The sequence below is a fragment of the Rhinopithecus roxellana genome, chromosome 21 (assembly GCF_007565055.1).
Source record: "Rhinopithecus roxellana isolate Shanxi Qingling chromosome 21, ASM756505v1, whole genome shotgun sequence".
NCBI lineage: Eukaryota > Metazoa > Chordata > Mammalia > Primates > Cercopithecidae > Rhinopithecus > Rhinopithecus roxellana.
Window position 1 is genome coordinate 13,128,968 of NC_044569.1, and position 18,331 is coordinate 13,147,298.

Consider the following 18,331-nt stretch of genomic DNA (forward strand, 5'->3'; position numbering starts at 1 on the left):
GGCTGCACAAGAGACAGGGACTGGTCAAGCAGGGCCCTGAGGCCCATGGTGAGAGGTTGAGCTTTCTTTCCAAATGCAATGGAAGGCCAAGGAAGAGTTTGTGCAGGTGCATGACAGACTGGATTTGCACTTTTTTTTTTTTTTTTGAGGCAGAGTCTCGCTCTGTCGCCCAGGCTGGAGTGCAGTGGCCGGATCTCAGCTCACTGCAAGCTCCGCCTCCCGGGTTTACGCCATTCTCCTGCCTCAGCCTCCCGAGTAGCTGGGACTACAGGCGCCCGCCACCTCGCCCGGCTAGTTTTTGTATTTTTAGTAGAGACGGGGTTTCACCGTGTTAGCCAGGATGGTCTCGATCTCCTGACCTCGTGATCTGCCCGTCTCGGCCTCCCAAAGTGCTGGGATTACAGGCTTGAGCCACCGCGCCTGGCCGGATTTGCACTTTTTAAAAGTTACTCCAGCTGCTGTTTGAGACAGTGGAGCAGATGGAAGCACACACAGAAGTGAGGGGATACATTTATCTATTTTCCATTTTGTGCAGAGAAGGAAATAATCTTTGGGCTCTGTGTCTGGACACCTGCTCCTTGCTTTCCTTCCTTATCCTGAAGACGGAAGCTGCAGCAGGAAGGTGTCATGGAAGGGACTCTGGCCCAGGGTGTGGAGCACACAGATCTAATCCTGTGTGTGTGACTCCAAAGAATATCCTGAGCCTCCGGTTTTCCACTTAAAAAATAGAATTGATACTTCATTTTGGTAAATCATTTCACATCTTAAAATATTTCATGATATTTAAAAATTGTAAAAAATCTTAGTTATCACATTGTTCCTGAAGGTGAAAACTCAGCCTGCCTTATGGAAACCTAGTGATGTTGGACATTTAATTAATGTTTATGAGTGACTATTTAGGAGAGGTCAGACATTGAGGAGACCTGGAGGAAGGCTTCTAGTTTCACACCATGCCCTGTCCCCTACCCCCACTACAGCCTTGAAAATTCATCATTAGGAATTAGTTTATAACATCTGCCTGCTTTTTATTGCTCCTTCTAATGCCTCCAGCCCAGTGTGAGAGCAAGAAAGCCTCTGAGGCCATGGAGCTGCTTTAAAGCACAGCTATGCTTTATTTGCCTCTCAAAGTTTCTGCAGTCGGAATACACTGTCTCACAGAACTCCTGCAATTTTTCAAATGTACTGAATATGGAGGCTGTTGTAATTAATAGTATTAATCATCTAAAAGCATTACTGAATTCATAGCCTCTTCTTGTCATTGTGTCATGAAGGGATATGGGAAATATTTTGACATTACAAAGGAATCATCTTCAAAAGGTTGGGAGCTGTTCTTTCAAGGAGAGTAGAAAGGATTTTACTTTATGGCAGAGGATAATCTTCCTCTGGTTAGCCCCCTGAGATTCCTGCTCTATACTCACTTCCTCCAGGGACTAAATATTACTTTTGAGAGATTATTTAGTTAAATTCTAGACTTGCACTTTCTGATGACTTGTCACATCTGAGAATTTGATTCTTTCTTTGGCAGAGAAATGGTGATTGTGAAGATTGCGTTGTTTATTTCAGGGAGGACACTGGCGTAGGGTGGGGGTGTTTTTTTGTTTTTGAAGATTCCTTTAAAATCACTCATAGTGCTCATATTGCTTCCCTCCCTCCTTCCTTCCCAGGAAGGGAGAGCGTGTCCTCACCCTGCCTGGGAACTGAGAATCTTTTTTTAAATATTTAAGAGATCTGGTAATATGGTCCAGTAATTCTTATCTGAATGGGGACAAGAAACCTCTGGACTCCATTTCCAGCTGCTTCAGAACTCTCTGGAGGATGAATCTATAAATGGCCCAGGAAGAGTTTTTGTTGTCCGAAAGTGCTGTGGATGTACTAGTTACTCTAAGTATGTTTGAGAAAATAAAACCAGCCCTTGTCTCATGAGTCAAGGATCTTCCCTATCTTCTTACCTCCAATGTCCTGGTCCCCCAGGAGGCCACCGCTAGGACAAGGCAGAGGCTATGGAAGGTCCTGCAGTGGAGAAGAAAGTATGCAAGCCTCTGGCTTCCAAAATTTGCCTCCTGTTCTATTAGGACCTCGGTGCTGTGGCTTCCTTTAGCACATGAGATCACAGTGTCTACTTTTGCTGCCCCTATACATAGCAGGCTCCTACATCTGGAAGTCCTGAGTTCGGACCAGCTTGGTGGTTTGGTGGTTCTGGATTGCTTTTCCTGAACTTTCTGTTTGTCAGGCTGAAGAATGACGCGGTTCATACATTTGGAAAGGAAAGCTTGTTTCTCATAGAGGGCTGCAGCCTGCAGGGTGGCCATTCTGACCGGCTGGGCAGTGCAGCCGCGGATCACAGGCCAAAAACAGACACTTCCGGGGAGGGCCACAGGGAACAAGAATTCTGGCTGAGCAGACCAGATATCCATATTGAATAAGCTACAGGAGGAGTCATGAATAGTTATGAAAAGAGAAACCTACGCATGCGCAATTGAGGTTCATACTTCCCCCTGGGTCCCGAGTTCAAAATACTACCGAGTTAGCATGAGCCCAGGATGGAGTTTTCAGCCCCCTAACATCAAAAGATGAAGCAGAGGATGCAAAACCTTCACTGCACAGCCTGCATAGACTCATGGGAGCCACTCCATGGTCGATGGTCTCTTATCCCAAAGGAAGGCTACTGGCCTGTGCAGTGACTCGCTCCTGTAATCTCAATACTTTGGGAGGCTGAGGTGGGCGGATTGCTTGAGCCCAGGAGTTCGAGACTAGCCCGAGCAATGATGGGATGGAAGGTGGGAGAGACCTTGTTATACCTCCTCCTTCACCAACCCCGTTAGGCTTTCTTCCCCAAGGGTTAAACAGAAACCAGCCCTGTGGTGTGATAAGGCACCATCTCTACAAAAAATACAAAAAATTAGCTGGGTGTGGTGTCGGGTGGCTGTAGTCCTAGCTAGTTGGGAGGCTGAGAGGCAGGAGAATCGCTTGAGCCCAGGAGGTTGAGGCTGCAGTGAGCAGAGCTAGTGCCACTGAACTCCAGCCTGGATGACAGGAGGAATGCTGGTTGGTGGTTTTATTGAAAAGTAAAAGGGAGGGGCAGCATCAGGTGATTGACATCAGCATGGAGTCTCTTGATAAGGATAGTTTCTGTTTAACCCTTACGGAAGAAAGCCTAAAGGGGTTGGCGAGGGAGGAGAGAGAACAAGGTGTGTCCAACCCCCCATCCCGTCAGGGCTCAGAACTGTTTCCCAGGTTACTCTGGGGTCCCCTTGGCCAAGAAGGGTCTGTCGATATCCCTGATGAACATCAATACAAAAATCCTCAATAAAATACTGGCAAACCGAATCCAGCAGCACATCAAAAAGCTTATCCACCATGATCAAGTGGGCTTCATCCCTGGGATGCAAGGCTGGTTCAACATATGCAAATCAATAAACGTAATCCAGCATATAAACAGAACCAGAGACAAAAACCACATGATTATCTCAATACATGCAGAAAAGGCATTTGACAAAATTCAACAGCGCTTCATGCTAAAAAATCTCAATAAACTAGGTATTGATGGAACTTATCTCGAAATAATAAGAGCTATTTATGACAAACCCACAGCCAATATCATACTGAATGGGCAAAAACTGGAAGCATTCCCTTTGAAAACTGGCACAAGACAGGGATGTCCTCTCTCACCACTCCCATTCAACATAGTGTTGGAAGTTCTGGCTAGGGCAATCAGACAAGAGAAAGAAGTAAAGGACATTCAATTAGGAAAAGAAGAAGTCAAATTGTCCCTGTTTGCAGATGACATGATTGTATATTTAGAAAACCCCATTGTCTCAGCCCAAAATCTCCTGAAGCTGATAAGCAACTTCAGCAAAGTCTCAGGATACAAAATTAATGCGCAAAAATCACAAGCATTCTTATACACCAGTAACAGACAAACAGAGAGCCAAATCATGAATGAACTTCCATTTACAATTGCTTCAAAGAGAATAAAATACCTAGGAATCCAACTTACAAGGGACGTAAAGGACCTCTTCAAGGAGAACTACAAACCACTGCTCAGTGAAATAAAAGAGGACACAAACAAATGGAAGAACATACCACACTCATGGATAGGAAGAATCAATATTGTGAAAATGACCATACTGCCCAAGGTAATTTATAGATTCAATGCCATCCCCATCAAGCTACCAATGACTGTGAAGACACAGAATTGGAAAAAACTGCTTTAAAGTTCATATGGAACCAAAAAAGAGCCCGGATTGCCAAGACAATCCTAAGTCAAAAGAGCAAAGCTGGAGGCATCATGCTACCTGACTTCAAACTATACTACAAGGCTACATAACCAAAATAGCATGGTACTGGTACCAAAACAGAAATATAGACCAATGGAACAGAACAGAGTCCTCAGAAATAATACCAGACATCTACAGCCATCTGATCTTTGACAAACCTGACAAAAACAAGAAATGGGGAAAGGATTCCCTATTTAATAAATGGTGCTGGGAAAATTGGCTAGCCATAAGTAGAAAGCTGAAAATGGATCCTTTCCTTACTCCTTATGCAAAAATTAATTCAAGATGGATTAGAGACTTAAATGTTAGACCTAATACCATAAAAACCCTAGAAGAAAACCTAGGTAATACTATTCAGGACATAGGCATTGGCAAGGACTTCATGTCTAAAACACCAAAAGCAACGGCAACAAAAGCTAAAATTGACAAATGGAATCTAATTAAACTAAAGAGCTTCTGCACAGCAAAAGAAACTACCATCAGAGTGAACAGGCAACCTACAGAATGGGAGAAAATTTTTGCAATCTACTCATCTGACAAAGGGCTAATATCCAGAACCTACAAAGAACTCAAACAAATTTACAAGAAAAAAAACAAACAACCCCATCAAAAAGTGGGCAAAGGATATGAATAGACATTTCTCAAAAGAAGACATTTATGCAGCCAACAGACACATGAAAAAATGCTCATCATCACTGGCCATCAGAGAAATGCAAATCAAAACCACAATGAGATACCATCTCACACCATTTAGAATGGCAATCATTAAAAAGTCAGGAAACAACAGGTACTGGAGAGGGTGTGGAGAAATAGGAACACTTTTACACTGTTGGTGGGATTGTAAACTAGTTCAACCATTATGGAAAACAGTATGGCGATTCCTCAAGGATCTAGAACTAGAAGTACCATATGACCCAATCATCCCATTACTGGGTATATACCCAAAGGATTATAAATCATGCTGCTATAAAGACACATGCACACATATGTTCGCTGCAGCACTATTCACAATAGCAAAGACTTGGAATCAACCCAAATGTCCATCAGTGACAGACTGGATTAAGAAAATGTGGCATATATACACCATGGAATACTATGCAGCCATAAAAAAGGATGAGTTTGTGTCCTTTGTAGGGACATGGATGCAGCTGGAAACCATCATTCTCAGCAAACTATCACAAGAACAGAAAACCAAATACCACATGTTCTCACTTATAGGTGGGAACTGAACAATGAGATCACTTGGACTCGGGAAGGGGAACATCACACACCAGGGTCTATTATGGGGAGGGGGTAGGGGGGAGGGATTGCATTGGGAGTTATACCTGATGTAAATGACGAGTTGATGGGTGCTGACGGGTTAATGGGTGCAGCACACCAACATGGCACATGTATACATATGTAACAAACCTGCACGTTGTGCACATGTACCCTCGAATTTAAAGTATAATAATAATAATAATAAAAGAAGAGGTCTGTTCAGTTGGGTGGGGGGCTTAGGATTTCATTCTTATTTCTCATTTCATAAATTTTCTAGAGTTCCTAGTGACTCCAAGAAAGGAGAAACCCTTGGGAGGAGTTTGACTTCTGAGTCTCTTGGGGGTGAAGGGAGGAAAACTCACATTTCTGCTGAATTTTGCAGACGTTTATGTGCTGGTCAGAACAGCCTTTTAAGTCTCTCTGAACTCATAACACAATCTTGGTTGTTATCTAAGTGCTCAGACAAAGGAAATATTTAAAGGATTTCCAAGACGGTATTTTCATAAGCGTTCTCTGTGCCTCTACCTCCAGTGAAAAGTCTTTTTCCAAGTGTGTATTTCCCTGGTCAAAACCACTTATTTTAACGTAGCCCAATTTGTCCAAGTTTTTCTTTATGGTTGTTACTTTTTGTGTCCCGTTTAAAAAAATCTTTGTCTACTCCCAGGTCGCAAAGATATTCTTCTAAAAGCTTGATTACTTTACTTTTTATAAATTTATTTTTTTAATTTTTCATAGAGATGGGGGTCTCACAATGTTACTTAGGCTGGTCTCAAACTCCCAGACTCAAGCGATCCTCCCGTCCCAGCTTCCCAAAGTGCTAGGCTTGCAGGTGTGAAGCAGTTTTAAGTTCATAGCAAAACTAAGCCAAAGGTACAGAGATTTCTTTTACGCCCCCTTCCCCCACACACGCACAGCCTCCCCCTTTCTGCATCCCCCACAGAGTGGTTCATTTGTTACAGTTAAACCTACACTGACATATCATAATTACCCAAACTCCACAGTTCATGTTAGGGTTTACTCTTGGTGTTGCACATTCTATGGGTTTGGGCAACTGTGCGATGACATGTCCGTTGTTACAGTATCTATCATACAGAGTTGTTTCACTGTCCTAAAAATCCTTTGTGCTCCAAATTATTTTACTTTTCAGATCTAGATATGAAATCCATTTAGAAACTTGTTGTGTATAGTATGAAGTAGTCACTTTCATTATTTTTCTATATGAATAACTCCTTGGCCCAGCCCTAAGACTGAAAATACTGTCCTTTTCCTACCACACGGCAGTGTCACGTTTTCCATAAATCAGGTGTTCCATGTATCTGTGCGGTTGTTTCTGGACTCTTTAATGCACTGGTCATTTTTTGTATCCCTGTACCATTATCACACTTTCTTAATTGACATAGCTTTGTAACTGGTATCAATAGCTGGTAAATTAGGTCCTTCTTATTCCTTGTTTTGTTATTTTTCTTTCCTTCAAAATTGACTTTGCTTTTTCTTGGCCAAAATAACTCAATGAGCATCTTGATTCCTGGAGTAAAAGTGTCTTTTCCTTTTCAAGTTTTATTGGCACCATTTTTATGGCTTTCCTGAGGAATTACAATCCAGTAATATTGTATCATTTAAATTATGTTCTAAAATAATTCAGTAGCTCTGCATGTAAAAGCTTTCCATGACCCTGTTAGCCAGCCACTTGTCTGCCCTGCCCTTTAAGGCTAGGGAAAGAATTTGCTTCCTTTTCCCCTTGGCCTTTCCAAAGTCCATCTGTGTTTCAAGGCCTTCTCCAAATCTTGCATATTTTTGCCTTAATTATGTAACTCTCCTCAGACTTCTGAAGCTATGCTGGGTGGCACAGATATGAGGATACATGGCTGCTTTACTCTCAACAAAAGGCCCTGATACCTCCCCAGGACCCCAGGCCCAGGCTGGCCTCCTTTCTTCAACATCATCGTCTGCCTCCCTCCCTGGTGGGCAGCAGCCGCTCGGGCTGCCTTCAATTCCTCTCCGGCCTTGCTCTTGTTAAACACATCAGGGACTTGCCACTCAGGGGTGGATCTTTTTGCCTGGAGTGTTCTTCCCTTCCTGCTCCCAGCACCTTCCTTTTATCAGTTAATGTTCATTAATCCTTAAGTCCCCCCTCTGGACATCTTTCCCTGACCCCTAAACTAGATTAGTTCCCTTTGTGGTATTGCAATCATAACAGGTTCATTGTCTGATGCACACAGCAAGTCAATGCGTGGAGACACTGGGTTGCAACAGAGAAACAGGTTTAATCATACAGTAGCTGATGAGGAGATGGGAGGAAACCTCAAATCCATCTACCCAAGGAGATTGGGGCTATGGATCTTAAGGGTTTGGAGTGGGCTGAAGTGTGTGGAGATAGTTGATTGGTCGAAGAGTGCAGGGTGAAGTCCTGGGACAGGAGGATGAAGATGTTGCATTCTCATACTGATCCTGTTCTTCTGTGGGGTTTGGCATCCGCTGTTTTATTAGAATTTGGGTTCTGAAAAACTTCTTAAGTGATCCTTAAACAAAAACCTCATGATTGTAATGTCAGCTCTCCTGTCTATAGGAACAATGAGATGCACTGGCAGTATCTAGTGTTGAGTGACTTTCAGCAACAAGTAAGCGGGCCAGAGCGCAGCCTGACTGATGCTTAATTATAACTATATTTCTTCTGTCCGGAGTGTGGCATTCAATTCCTGTCAACCTTGTGGGGATGGTTTCAGTATGCTCCCCATGCTCCCTTCATAGCAAACGTCATAGCTCCCAATTATAAACCCATTTGATTAGCTGGTGAACATCTGACTCTTCTAGATTGTAAGCTCACATAGGGCAGGGGCTATGACTGTTCTGCTCAATATTTTAGTCTCCAATACCTAGTCTACTGTTTGTCATGTAGTAAGGGCTTTGTAATTCTTTTATGAATGAATGTATGTATGAATGAAACATTTTGGCACAGTGGCCTATGTTATTCTCCATAGTACCATGCATGTAGGTCCTCCATAAATATCTTTCTGATTCATGTCATCTTGTTGTCTAGGACATTTTAATAAAGAACTCCATATTATTTATGGAGTTATATAAGAGTATATAACTCCATAAATATATAAGTTATATAAGAGTAGCTGGCTACAATCTGAAATAATGTGACTGGCCATTGTGGGTAGAGTCAGGGGTAATTCTTAATTCCCTGTATCTGATTTGATAAGGGTGGTGGTGGTAAGAGGCAGTATCACTCAAATATGACTTAGAAATGTCCTCTGGCTGCTGATAGCTGTCTTGCTTTCTGCATCTCAAATCTACGTAAAATGCTTCTGATTTGGTTACGGTGCATAGGGGAATAGCATGCTCAGTTGGGCTAGCAGCAAGTTGGAAACTCAGGGGCTGTGGCTTTTCATTGCTGGGAACTCATGTAACTTTAGCTTGTTTGGTAGCAAAGCAGGGCTCCTGGGTTTGCTTTATTTGCAGTTGGTGTAGATGAGTGAGATTTAACATCTGGTACTTCATGGAAAATTCCTGTAGTTCCAGAGATGGAAGAAAAAAAGCTATCATTCTATTATTAAAGGGCCCAGAATTAGCTCTTGTTCTCTGTGTTCCATATGCTTGTCATTGATAAATGACCACACTGTCTTTGCAATCTCAAGCAATCGGAAGGGGAGATAAAATATCTGCTCCCTGGTTACCGGCAGCAGCCCTGTGTATTAGAGTGTGTGCAGGGAGTGGTGCTGGAGTCCTGTCTTGCTCTGGTAGGGACTTCTGTAATTTGCGTATTTAGTGAGTCAGTGGGGAGAGATGAGAGATAGAGATGCCATTTGTGATACAACCTCTGGTGCCCTATCTGTGCAATCTAGAAAAAAATCACTAACCAGATTCTTTCTCAAAATGGAACACTGACCTTTTCCAAAGCCCGCCTCACTGGAATATAACAGGGCTAATGTAATAGAAGTAAATGACACTTAGCTTCCAGGGGGAACATTGATGTAAGTTTTTATCAGGAGGGTCATCCAATGGTTGTTAGAAGCACAATTTTAATGGCTATACATGAGAAATTAAGATCAATTATTAACCATATTGCAACTGAGTTCCTTAGACACCTTCCACTGGGGAGGCATGAATAGGATATGGGGCAGAAAGTTCTGAGGGGCGTGGTGGGGAGCTGTAGAGCTCACAGTGGTCTGTGGAAGGCTGAACCCCCCCATGGGGGAGCACTCGGTGATCACAGACGAGCAGGACCATGTGGATGCCTGGGGTTGGAGAAAGGCGAGTAACAGTAAGAGTAAAGACACTGAAGGCGAATTCAGTTACGCCACATTCTTGATCTTGGTTTATTTATATTGGGCATTTAAGAGTTTATAGCCAATTAAATCAATGCCTCAATTACTTTGTGAAACACAAAAATGTTGTTGTAAATGCTAATTAGGCTAGAGGATGTTTGCATCATTTAAAACTAGGCAACAGTCTGCCTACGACGCTAAGTGATTCATTACACTGAAGTGAATTCAGTGCATATAAGTCATTGGTGAGACTCGGAGGATTTGGGTGGCTGGCCCTGCCTTCTGTTGATTGTAATGTATTTCCTCACATGGTACTTGTATTATTATAAGAGTCTCCATCAGGAGTTTCCCAAATGCCTAGCCCTTACAAGTGAATGCCATAGGAATGCCAGGATGTATGAGTGTGATGCTGCACAAAGACTAACCTGTGAACACCTGCTCCCCAGGATGCTTTGCCAAGGCAATGGGGTTAAGTGGTTCCTTCCTTCTAAGTAGCTGTGTTCCCACCTCTTGATCCGAATTTTTGGGCACAGCAGATTGGGCCAGAATAAACCTTGTTATTCAACCTATGGCTGGCTTAATAAGTGGCCTGGAGCCTGGTATAGTGGAGTGTGCCTGTAGTCCCAGGTCTGGGAGTCTGAGGCTGAAGCATTGCTTGAGCCCAGAGGTTTGAGACCAGGCTTGTCAACATAGTGAGACCCCATCAGAAAAGAAAACAAAACAAAACAAAAAACACTGCCTGGTATAAAAGTGCTGCTTTATAAGGATAATGGTGATATGGAGAGTCTGTTAGGCTCTCTCTCTCTCACAGGAATTTCAACTGAAGATATGGCAAAGGTCAGTCAGTTGCAAGAACATTAGCCAGGACTTTAGCTGGAACGCCCTCAGAGGGAAGGAGATATGTACAGTCATGAAGCACTGCACGTCGTGAAAATGCAGAAATAAGAGTAAGTGAATGCATAAAGTCAGAGAGACTCCAGAAGAAGCAGAGAGGTGCTTGGCTGGTCACAGCAGATGGAGAGGTTAGGCTCACTCATGGCAGAGGATAACCTACGTGGTGCAATAACTGGAGCTATACTGGATTTTTCCAGTTTCCAAGTTGTAATGTGAAGCTCAGCTGAACAGTTCCTGGACACTTGGCTATGACATTTGTATCTCTATTTTCATGGTCCGCTCCCCTCTACCATAGCTTAAGGCAATGGAAGAGAATATTATTCCTTGCATACCAAAGAGTCTAACCCACAAGTAGTATGTGTGCTTTCTGCACCTTTTTATTTTGCATGTATTGTCTGTTAAGTGCTCTGGGTGGCTCTTCTCCCCACCTTAGTCCTCTTTCTCTGCTCCAGCCTTCACCGCTCTCTTTGTCCCACAACCTCCACTGCAGGTAGATATGTATGACCCGAAATGAAGTGGTAATGAGGGCAGTGAGACTTAACACACATCTAGTTTGACTAAGATACTCTTTCTAGGAGCAAGCCTAAATCTTTTGAAATTGTTTTTGTTTGTCCTCACACTTGTGCACTGTATAGTGGTAGTAGACAGAGCAACCTGGGTTTCACATTTGTCCTGCTGCCAGTATACACTGTGTTCTCTCTTCTCAATGTATCCTTGGCTTTGCTTGGAAGTAATTTTTTTAAATCCTTAATGGCTTCTTTGTTTTAGCATTAGAACCTTCTTGAGTTTTATTTGTATTTTATTTTACCTTTTTTTTTTTTGGAGAGAGAATCTTACTGTGTCACCAGGCTGGAGTGCAGTGTCATGATCTCAGCTCACTGCAACCTCTGCCTCCCAGGTTCAAGCAACTGGGACTACAGGTGCTCACCACCATGCCAGACTAATTTTTTTGTATTTTAGTAGAGACAGGGTTTTGTCATGTTGGCCAGGCTGGTCTCAAACTTCTGAGCTCAAATGATTCACCCACGTCGGCCTCCCAAAGTGCTGGGATTACAGCTGTGAGTCACTGCGCCTGGCCCCTCCTTGAATTTCAGAAAGAGATATGACTGCCTGGCCTATGAATATATTTCCTAGCCTCCCACATAGCTAGGTGTGGCCATGTAATTAAGTTTCCCTGGATAGAATGTCAGTAGGGTGATGTCTGCAACCTTTATGACAATTCTTTAAAAGCAAATTGCTAGCCCTCCATTTTCGTTTTTGCTTTCTTTTGGTCCCACATGGGATATTGGTTAACCAGCTTCACTCAGGTAAATGAGGGCAATATTGTTAGAAAGGTTAAAGCAGTAAGATGTAAGGAAGTTAGAGTCCTTAGATAACCCATGCAGCAGAGCCACTTACACACTGGAGTACTTCTGAGCTGTTACACGAGAGAGCAATGAATAGCTCTTGTGTGAGTTGTCCTCTTTTTGAGTTTCTCGGTTACAACAGCCTAGTCTATTCCCTGATTAACACACAATGGTGGACACTTACAAATGCTTACTATGTGTTAGGGACCACACTGAGTGCTGAATACGCTTTGTGTTGGTTAACTCTCCAACAACCACCCTAAATTAATGCCACTTGCCCATTTTACAGATGTGCAAACAGGCTTACAGAGGTGAAGTGTCTTGGCCAAGACTGCATGAATGCAAGTGGCAAAAAGGACCTGAAATCTCTGAAGTGATTCAAAACACGTATTCTTGATAGCTATACCCTCATGACTCTTCATATAGAAAAATTTCTATTCTTCTTGGCCACTTCACAGCTTCAGTCTATTGCAATTCACATGTCCAGACTCCTCTGCTCAGTTTGGTATACATTGATGGTTTTATCCTGTTTTTAAAAATATTGTTCTTTGCTCTGAATAGATTTATCTCGCTTTGTTCACTAGATTGTAAATCCCTCAATGGATGGATAAAAATGCTCCATAAATGACGATTATATGACTTAATGAATAAGAACTGTCTGGTCTTCCAGAATTACTCAGTATTATCTTTTGTGATGTTTCCTCATAGGTGTATAAATTCTGTTGTTAATTAATCAACCCCAGTGAACATCATCCCTCCAATTTTAAATACATCTTCTTGGTAGTGAGCATATTTGTGTAGAGGAAATATCCAAAAAGATGATTTTAAAAAAGAAATTATGTCCATTCTGTTTACCACTATAAATATAAATAGGTGGGATTTAGAGTTTTCCAGATTGCACTTCAACCAAATGGTAGATTTATGATCAGTCTACCATGTATGAATTAGTATTACGTCTGCTGCACAATAAAAACAAACACAGAATAGCAGTTGCCTTAAACAAGGTATATTATTTTTTTCTAACCTAAATAGAGGCCTGGAGGTGGGGATCTGAGAACTGATATGGTGGCTTCTTGGTCATTGTATCCCAAGATCCTTCTTTTTCTTCTGAAATCCCTGAAAACAGTTTCTATTCTAATGGTTCTAATGGCTCTGCCCCTTGTAATAACTATCAGGCCAGAGTTGCAGGCAATAGGATGGGTAGAGGATAAAAGGCCTTTATCTGACTTTACTCTTCTACATCCCTTTTCCAGGATTTTTATTAAATGAACTTCCACTTCCACCAAGAATTTAGCTATACCTAGTTACATAACTACTCGAATAAAATTAAAATTGTGTTTTTAACTAAGAAAGAAAGTAGAGAATCAGTGCTGGGTAGACTGCCTAGCCTTCTAATTAGGAAGTTCCCACCATTCCAGATTAGGGGTTGACAAACTGGTCCACAGGCCAAATCTGGCCTGTGGCCTGTTTTTTTGTAAATGAAGTTTTATTGAATGAAAGCCCTGTGCACTCATCGATAGCTGATTTCATGCTACAACAGCAGAGTTGAGAGTTGTTCCAGAAATTGTATGACCTATGAACTTAAACTATCACCTAACTGGTTCTTTAAAGGAAAAGTTTGCCCATCCCTGCTCCAGATCCCAGGGGGCGGGAGCAGGGGGCAGGTTCTGATGAAAAAGTTTGCCAATGCCTGCTCTACATCCCAGCGGGCAGCTTCTGATAGTTTCACTGGTTGTGATCCTATTATAGGAGCAAAGTTGACCTTGATATGGATTCAGTCATCATCTATTCTCCAGCCCCAGTGAGGTTATATACGCTATGCGTGTGTTTGGGTGCAAGTAACATGAAACCTGAATAATATTCGATTAAACAGAAAGGAATTATTTTCATCACATACATGAATGCCCAGAAGGACATGGCCCAGGGCTGGTACACATGCTCAGTGCTGCCTTCAAAATTAGGCTGCTTCTTTCTCCCCAGCCATGCCCAGAATGTTGACTTTCATCTTCATGCTTACTGGAAGATTAATGCAACACCTGAAGGCTTATGTCTGCATTTCCTGAAGGAAGTGGGGAAGGTGCAAAAGGGCAAGGGTCTGTTCTTTTCTAGAAACTTTCCCAGAGGCCCTCATTGGCCAAAACTGTCTCTCTAGCAGCTGAGGATCCTAGGATTCAAACAACCATGGAAGAAAAATATTGGAAAAAAAATCCAGTAAAAGAAATAACAGTACAGCAGTGAAAAATAATACAATTTTTAAAATATAGTATAACAACTATTTACATTACATTTATATTATATTAGGTATTATAAGTAACTACAGATGACTTAAAGTGTATGGGAGGATGTGTGTAGATTATATGCAAACACTAGGTCATTTTATATCAAGGACTTTGGTATCCACAGCGTGTCCTGAGACCAATCCCCCAATTGTATGTGCTCTGCTGGGCTTCTCATAGTTAACTGGTCCACTCCAGTGTGTTCTTATAGTCTCACTCTTCCCTCTTCTCTTTCTCCCCTACCCTTTCCTCTCACATTCCTGAAATTAATTTCTCACCTTCTTCCCTCCTTTTCATGTTTTTGGCTAGGTGAGAAACCTGGAAATGAGCCTGAAGAGGTGAAGCTGCAGAATGCCAGCAAACAGATTGTGCAGAATGCAATCCTGCAAGCTGTGCAGCAAGTCTCCCAGGAGAGTCAGCGCAGGGAAGAGAGAATCAGTGACAACCAGGGCCACATCCAACTGGGCGTTGGGGAGTTAACCAAGAAGCATGAAAAGAAGTAACATGGTGGATTTTGCTCTTGACATGTGCTTGGTTTCTAGCCTTCCTCTTAGTGTAGGACGCATCACCAAAATGTTGCCAATAAAGCAAACCGAAGTGTCACTGGCACCTAGCTGTAGAATGAATTCGCACTAGCCCCTGGCTGAGAAGCACTGTTGTGAAAAAGTGCATTAGACCATTCTGTTCATATTTATGCAGTGCCTCTGAGACACAGTGGGGCCAAATATGACACTGTAATTGCAAAGTCATTTTGCAGGCCAATTTATTTGGAAAGTTCTTTGATTTGAAAAGAAGAATTCTATGTCTCGTTTATTTACTTCTGCCTTTTATGCATTCCTTCTGTGAATTTAACAAGCAGTCTTTTTGCTGAAATACTGAGTACAGTACTGAGTTCTTTATAATATATTTAAAAGACATGCTAGAAAGGTGAGGGAATGGAGTTTTAGTTACCTTCAAATGTGAAATTGAGGCTTTTATAAGGTGGGTTCAGGTCTAAGATCAAATTAAGCAAAGGGAAAGTCTAAGGCTGAGTCCCTCAGGATCATACCAAGGCATTTATTAATATTTATGTTATTTTAAGAAAGGGAGGAGTTTAAGCTTCTCAAGAACTCAGTCTTTTAGTCCCAATACTCTGAATATTTCATAATTGGTGTTCATGCTCTGCGTAGAAATATTTTGGGAATATTATGGATTTCTTGTCTCATCTCAAGATTAAATAAAATAAGACAAGTGAGTCTACACATGTGAGTTGCCAATGACTCAATTTCTTAGCAGCCTCATGGAGAATGGCTAGAATTGTCGATTTCTTCAACAGCTGCCTATCATTAAGAGACTTACACGTGGGGCTGACTATGGGGTGTAACATCCTTGGAAGGGATTCTGGGGTCCTTACAAATGCTGTTTTGCAACCAGGCTATGCATTTGCATTAGGACCTTACTAACTTTTCCCAACCACACGTTAAAATTATTTTTTTGAGATTATGAAAATCACACAGTTCGGGAATACATGAGAATACGATAGGGACAGTAAAGTGACAGTGTTTTGAATGCAGTGACAGAGATATGTGTGTGTACATGTGTAACAAAAGTGTCTGTGCAGCAACAGGCTTGATCCCTGCTCCACTTCTGTGAGAATAATGCACGTATTTCTGGAGTATCTAGAGTCCCATTTCCTGGGCTTCACAAAAGTTATTGAATTGGTGCTATTGGGGACAGAGGAATAATTTGACCTTGGTTAAAAACCTTCTGGTTTCAGAGTATCAATATCTACGTTTGATTTTTTTTAAAGCAAAGTATTATGGTTTGAAGTGTGACTGATATTAAGATATACTTCTAAAATTCCAGTATGCTACAGTTTCTAGAATAAATCTTTGCATAAAAAATAATGAATGAAAAAATGTCAGTTTTGTTATGCTAGCGCCCACAGTGCACAGGTGGAATAAATTCACAGGAAACATGGCTGGAGAAGGAAGCAGAAGGGCTTACAATTTAAGCTTGTTTACTCACAGGTGTTTCTTTTAGCAGAATTCATGCTAAGTGAAGAGTGAGTTTCAGTTGACCAAAATTCATATAACTGATGTGATATAATTGCATAGCATACATAATGGGAATGAAGGTATCCAGGGAAATTATTCAGGAGTGCCACAAATAAAATAAATAAATAAATCTAATGCTTGTAGTTTGTAAGTGATCGGTACTGTGTCTACTCAGATATTTGGATATGACCAGCCTTTGTTTTTGCTGTCAAGTGACAGAAACATATAAACATACTATTTTTCCTCTCTGATATGTCTGTACTAAAAAATTGGGAATTTTTGGAACATCTTATTGACCTCTGTATCTAAATGTTATTTATAAATAAAACATATACAGCTTTGAAATATTTTAAGCAAAGTTTTCTAGACTCTGCTGTTTGGCTCATTTTGTACGTGGATCTTACCATTATTTGGCACCACGAGGCTTCCAAGGCTATTTTCAAACCCCTAGATATCATGACCAGGGGAAGTTCTTCTTTAATGGGCCCTTCACTATGACTGCGTGAGGACAGCCATGGGGTGGTGGGTCCTGAGGCCTGAAGAGAAAAGAATGTATGCTAAGAAGTGGGCTTTTGATCTCAAGAATTCAAGGTAAGTGGGTCTGGAAGGTAGAGTGTCTGCCATAATCTTGGAGATGGAAAATCAACAGCAAGGAACAGAGATATGACTAAGTTGTAGGGAGGACGAAAGGAAGTTCGGAAACCCCTGTGCTCAATAGGTAGGTGCCATACTGGCAAAATTCTAAGAAAGCTCAGTCATAAAAATAAATGAGTTAAAGACCTATAAACTCTGACAGATCTTTCAGTCTGAAGAATAAGTTACTAGATTTTACAAGGGGCCTATAGAACTTAATTTGACATAGGATTAAGGTGGATTTCCACTTGATTATTATCGTAAACCTGATCACAGCTTTTAGTTTCAGAAATGAGTAGGAACATTTATTAGTGTCCTTTATCTTTCTGATTTACTACATACACAGGCTTCCCATCTCTGTGTGTTCAGCTGTTCGTCTTTTCCGTTGCCTGCCCCTAGGGTGGAACTAAAGAAAGAAATCCTTTCATCCTACTTTGCTCTGCTGTAATCATCTGTTCAGTGCAAACGGTATTGTAAATTGATGCAAAATGACTAACAGGTTCCCTTCATTTCTGATTTATTTTTTAGCTGTTTAGGTTTCCTTTATGGTGGAATTTCAGGTTACGAAGAAATGAATCTGTCATTTAAAAATAATCATTGAATTTATGCCATTCAGAGATGAGTAACTGGCTGTTTTCAAGGCTGTTTTGAGGTTTCTATGATAAAACAATACAAAAGAGAGGAACCTTTAATTCATCCACTGTAATACCTTACTCTAGTAAAATACAGTAAAAAATATATATATATATATATAAAAAATCTGAAACTAGTTTAGCCCCTATAGTACCAAAACAGATGTAGAGACAGGAAAGTGGAAATTACAGTAATAATATCTTTCTTGAGTGTGTGAAAGTTTTCGAAAGATATTAGTACACATTCCCTCATTTATTTCATTGCCACAACCTCAAAATAAGGTGTAACCTGAGAAAATCTTAATTTGGTTTGGCTGTGTCTCCACCCAAAATTCTACCTTGAATTGTAATCCCCACTATCCCCACGTGTCAAGGGTGGGACCAGCTGTAGGTAATTGGATCGTGAGGGCGGTTTCTCCATGCCGTTCTCATCAAAGTGAATGAGTCTCGTGAGATCGGATGGTTTTATAAGCGTCTGGCATTTCCCCTGATTGCACTCACTCCGTCTTGCTGCCCTGTGGCGAAGGTGACTGCTTCTCCTTTGCCTTCGCCCATGATTGTAAGTTTCCTGAGCCCTCCCCAGCAATGTGGAACTGTGAGTCAATTAAATCTCTTTCCTTTATAAATTACCCAGGCTCTGACAGTTTTTTACAGCAGTGCAAGAATGGACTAATACAGGTCTTATTCTCCTTTTGCAGATAAAGTC

The 18,331-nt window shown here is 41.5% G+C and overlaps 1 protein-coding gene across 2 annotated transcripts in view; it reads left to right on the forward strand.

Moving 5' to 3' along the window:
- Positions 1 to 16,713, forward strand: part of AKAIN1 (A-kinase anchor inhibitor 1) — a 57,211-nt gene extending 40,498 nt beyond the window's left edge. For both annotated transcript variants that reach the window (XM_030926071.1, XM_030926072.1), the window contains exon 2: positions 14,634 to 16,713. In XM_030926071.1, coding sequence (XP_030781931.1) covers positions 14,634 to 14,827 — 194 coding nt within the window. In that variant the 3' untranslated portion in view covers positions 14,828 to 16,713. The remainder of the gene's footprint in view (positions 1 to 14,633) is intronic.
- Positions 16,714 to 18,331: the final 1,618 nt, after the last annotated feature.